This window comes from Plasmodium brasilianum, chromosome 8 (assembly GCF_023973825.1).
Source record: "Plasmodium brasilianum strain Bolivian I chromosome 8, whole genome shotgun sequence".
Classification (NCBI taxonomy): domain Eukaryota; phylum Apicomplexa; class Aconoidasida; order Haemosporida; family Plasmodiidae; genus Plasmodium; species Plasmodium brasilianum.
The window spans coordinates 2,259,868-2,265,122 of NC_090121.1; the positions used below are offsets into that span (position 1 = coordinate 2,259,868).

Here is a 5,255-nt window from a genome sequence, read left to right on the forward strand (position 1 = left end):
AAAAAATATGTATATGGATATATACAAAAAATAATTTTACTATGACTCTATGTTTTTTTTTTTTTTTTTACTTTATTAATATTTTATCTAAGTATATATAATACATTTTAAAAATTATTATTTATTGTAGGTATTGTAAAGTATATTATGGTTATATATATATTATTAAGTTTTTACAAAGAAATAAAAAATAATGATAAAATGAAATTAAATAAATAACTATAGTGTGATTTATCATAAAACAGTTTTACATTATTATTAATATTTTCTCTTTAAGAATAAATTATTTTTTGATAGATCTATATAATGTATCGAAAAATGAAGTTACATATCTTTATAAAAATTTATACTTTTATCCTTTTAACATGTACTTGTTAATTTAATAATGATGTGGTATAACAATATAATATAAGATTATTTTGTATTATTTATATTTTTAGTGTTTCGTTTTTAATAATACTGTTATTTAACATTAAAATATTTATTTAATTAAATAACAAATATGTATTTTATTTTTTTAGAGTACATTCATCAAGTTCATGTGTGAGAACGGAAATTTTCATGAAAAAATAGATAAAAGAAATTGTGGACTACTAACAGAATACAAACAGGATAAATAATCAAATGCTGTATGTTTAATCGAATGCATATAATGAGATATATACTATGAAGGAATGGATATATTTAATATTGAAATAGGGAACAAAGGAAAAAAAAAAAACAATATGACAAAAATTTATTAAATACGATGCAATACTATACAGAATTAGTGGATTATATTAATGGAATGTTTAACGGAAATATTTTCCATTTTGCAAAAAAACGCATCTAAAAAACGGATTTTGATATTTTTTTGAAAGAAACAGGATAATTATAGATATGAATATAAAAAAAATAAAATTTTTAATTTTGATTTTGGAGTTAGTGTATATGTTATACTTCTCCTTATAGAAATACAGTTACCTATATTACGTGCACTTGAGTTGTCAATAAAAAGTAGTAAATTTATGCCATTTAAGGGTTTCTGGAATTTTATAAGAGTAATATTTAGAGGTGTATTAAGTAATGAAGAATTAGAATACTTTTTTGTACTGTCATTTGTAATACCTACTATTGTATTAGCAGTCATATTCATAATAGTGTTTGCTAAGATATTACGAAATTCTCAAAATAAATAAATCAAGTTGTTGAATGTATAAAATTAATAATTAAAAATATATATTTTTTTGTAAAAACGTTATTAATATGAAGAAATACATATAATATATGTAGAGATGTACCCTTAATAAATATATCTATTAGTTAAATATTATAAAAAAATGTGTGAATAGCTGTTCTTTTTGATACACAGGAATAAAAAGCTATTTTCTTAATTTTTATGTGAAAATGAATATATTAGTGATCTACAATTTGTATTTTAAAGTATCATATAGAAGTAAAAAAATATATTTGATATGATATATATACTTTTTCATTCAAAAATATTTCTATAAAAAAAATGTGCTTGTGCTTTAAAATGAATAAATAATAAAAAAATACATATCAATTTATAGAACTCTGATAATTTAAATTTGATTTATGTATTGGTGCGTTATAATTTATGATATGATATGTAATAAAATGATTTTCAATTGAGATAGATAAAAATGTATTATTAGATTTAAATAGACAATTAATTTGTATTATTTTTGTATAGTAAAATGAAGTGAAAGCATTATAACATATTGATATATATATACGTTCTAATTAAGAAAGAACATAATATATGTTATATAAATCATTTTATATTGAAATATATTATGAAATATATTCATAATTTATGACTTTTTTAAAAAATTTGGTTACTTTTTTTCATGGTATACATATAGAATTATGAATATATAATAAACTAATACTCTTTTTACTAGGGTTCTTAATTAAGTTTTATGGTTAATATTTTAATTTTACTTCCTTTATATTTTACATTAATTTGTTATATTATGTACATTATTAAATACACAACTAATTCTTTTTTAAAAATTATAAAACAAATATTAAAGTATTAAAATATATATTTATATATACAATAAAATAAAAACCAAAAAACAATAAACTCAAAATAAAAATTTATAATTTCTCTTTATAACGTAAAAAGTATGTTAACAAAATTCCATTATTAATATAGCATAATAAAAATGAAATTAGAAATTTAAATGAAATGGAACAAATAAAAATATATGATATATTTTGAAATTCCTATAATACAGATATACTTTCTTATATTTGCTTTGATTTTAAAAAAATGTTGAAACGTATATATTGAATACTGTTTAATTTATACAATTTTTTATATATAACTTTTATTTTTTTTGATTTCATGAAGATATTTCTGAATAATAATATATAAATTAAAATAAACGGAAAGAGCGACAATAATTTTTTTTTATTTACTTGTTTTTATCTTCCTGCAAAACATTAAATGAGAGTTAATATAAAATATTATATATTTGGTGTATAATTATTATTATCATATTTAAAATATTTATTAAATATATATTAATAAAATTTATATAAACAATATATAAAATGAATTAGTGCTATTAATACATATATATATATATATATGAAAATGTGTTTAATTTTTGATACTTTTGTACACATTATGAATAAAATTAAATAATTCCATAAGAAATAAAAAATTTCAGTGATTCCTTAATTTTGTGAAAGGATAAATAATTATATAAAACCAAGGATATAACTAATAAATAAGAGGTTATAATTTCGTGTTAAATGAGCATTGTTAGTCTGACAACATATAAATACTTATGATAGTTTGAGATATTTTTATTAAGTATGTAGAAATTTCTGTTTATAAATTATGCAAAGGTTATCATTACTTTTTCATATTTTTTAAAATTTTTCTTATTCCTTTTTTTATTCTTAAATTTTTTTTTTACTACAATTTATTAAATATTTTATTTGTAAATTACTGAAGTTCTTTATTTGTAATACGATTTTACAAAGTTAAAGTTAATACGGTTTACTTATAGAAATATGATTAATAAAGCGAACATCCGACATTATTTTAGGTAAATATCTTATTGAAAATATATAGAATGAAAAAAAAAGTATACCAATTTTGCGTATGTACAGATTGTATATAAATGTATATATATAAAGCTTTAACAAAAAGAATAAAAATAAAAATTTTGGTATTATTAATAATAAATCTATATTTATACACTTGTGAGGATGAAATTTAATGAGAAGAAACTGATATATATGTAAAAAAAATATGATACGCATATATTTAATATAGCTTACAATTAATTTTTTTGTACAATAATATCGTATATTTGTTTGGAAAATAGTGAAAGGATGGAACATAGTTAATCAGGTTTAAAAAATATGTAAAATGAAAAATTATTATTTAATTATTATAATATAAAAGAAAAGAGAAAAAAAAGCAATAACGCGTAGGGACATTTCCAAATGGTTAATAAGTGAATTTGAAGTAATATATTATTGTTTATAAAATAAATGAAGTAATTTTATACTATATTTCTTTTCCATACCAACAAAATGTATTATCTAATAATATTACAATTTACAAGTATAAAATATTACTATTAAGTAAAAATTATTATGAAATTAATTTTTATATTTAATTAAAACACTTTAAGTACACTATGCTCAATTTCTCAGCAAACATTATACGAATTAACGCTTTATACGCATGTACATAGGTTTTTTCAAGCAACAAACATGCGAAGGAATATCTAAAAATTAATAAAGTTATATGCTTAAAAATTTGCATGTATATTTATTTATATCTATAAAGCAAATATATATGTAATAAAATGATAAATCATTAAAAATAATAGTCAAAGGAAACTTTGGGAAAATAACAAAATCACAGATATACAGAGTATCTTCTTGCGTATATATATAAAGAATAATAAAAAAAAAGAAAATTTTTAAATATATATTATCTTATAAAATTTATAAAGAACTAATTACATAGAAAAACATCAAAAACATAAATTATATATGGTAGTTCTAGAAACAAGAACAATATTAAAAGAAGTTTTTTAGTTAAAAGTTCAGTATAATTCATGTATTAATTAAATATTGGGGGTATGTATATATGTATGTATATATTCTTAATAATATAAGATTTAAAATATATTTAAATAAATGGACGTATGTTGTAGATTTCTAGGAATTATTGTAGAGAATTATGCTTAGGATTGTTTAACAAGTTCTTACGTATAATTGATATATTATCAAAACCCTCATTAAAATTATTAAATAATCTAAAGAATAAATATAACACTGATAATAATAATAAGACTAATGATATATAAAAGCCTTTATACGATGCACATGCCGCGCTCATTATTAAGAAGACAAAGCTTAATATATATGGCCTAAAATCCTTAAGCATTTTTCTAGTAATAATTTCTTTAGATTTACACGTACATATATTTAACCTTTTATATTCATTATGCGATTGTTCTGGTAGTTCTATTTCAAATTGTGAATATAATCTTTTTAAATGTGGACTTGTTAATTGTGATATATTATTTTCTGTTGATTTATATTGTTTCTTTCGAAATGGTTTTTCCTTTAGTTCTTCATTAACTCCACCAAGGTAATCAATAGATGATAATGAATCATAGGTATTTTCAGAATTATCCTTATATACTAATGAATTACTTGATTTCTCAAAATTATCTTTAAAATATTTTTTTAAATTAAAGACGGTCTCTTGAGAATCTGCATCTGTTTCCCCATATAATAATCTGTTTAGTCTTATTTTTGATGTATAATTAAAGCTGATTTTTTTATTGCATGGTTTGTGAAAGTTAGTTCGCTGTAAATTAAGGTAAATATATAACATATAAAATAATACATGTACTTTCGTATTATTAAAATATTCAATTTAAAATAAAAATGTAAGATTAAAAAAAGCGTATAGAAATTATTGAATATAATAATTATCTTACTTCATAGGAACAATTGAATATCCATATTAAAAGGGTAAGGAAGAAGAATTTATTTTTTTGTTTCATCGAGTTGAATGTATTTAGAATATTAAAACTTATGTAATGATAAAATTTTCAGGGATATATGTTTTTTGATAATATTCAATATAACAGTTGTTATATTTTTTCTTTATTGTTTTTTGTTACTTTAAAAAATGAAAATTTATGGCTTTCTTAAATTAATATTAATTAAAAAATATGTTTAAAGTTAAAAAAGGAAAAAATGCA

The 5,255-nt window shown here is 18.8% G+C and overlaps 1 protein-coding gene across 1 annotated transcript; it reads right to left on the reverse strand.

Annotated features, from left to right (window-relative positions):
• Window positions 1–4,204: 4,204 nt before the first annotated feature.
• Window positions 4,205–5,054, reverse strand: MKS88_002610 (uncharacterized protein; the record flags this gene model as incomplete). The annotated part of the gene is made up of 2 exons (XM_067215632.1): window positions 4,205–4,855; window positions 4,989–5,054. 2 exons carry the CDS (start codon window positions 5,052–5,054, stop codon window positions 4,205–4,207), a joined length of 717 nt encoding a protein of 238 aa, XP_067074040.1.
• Between the last annotated feature and the right edge of the window lie 201 nt (window positions 5,055–5,255).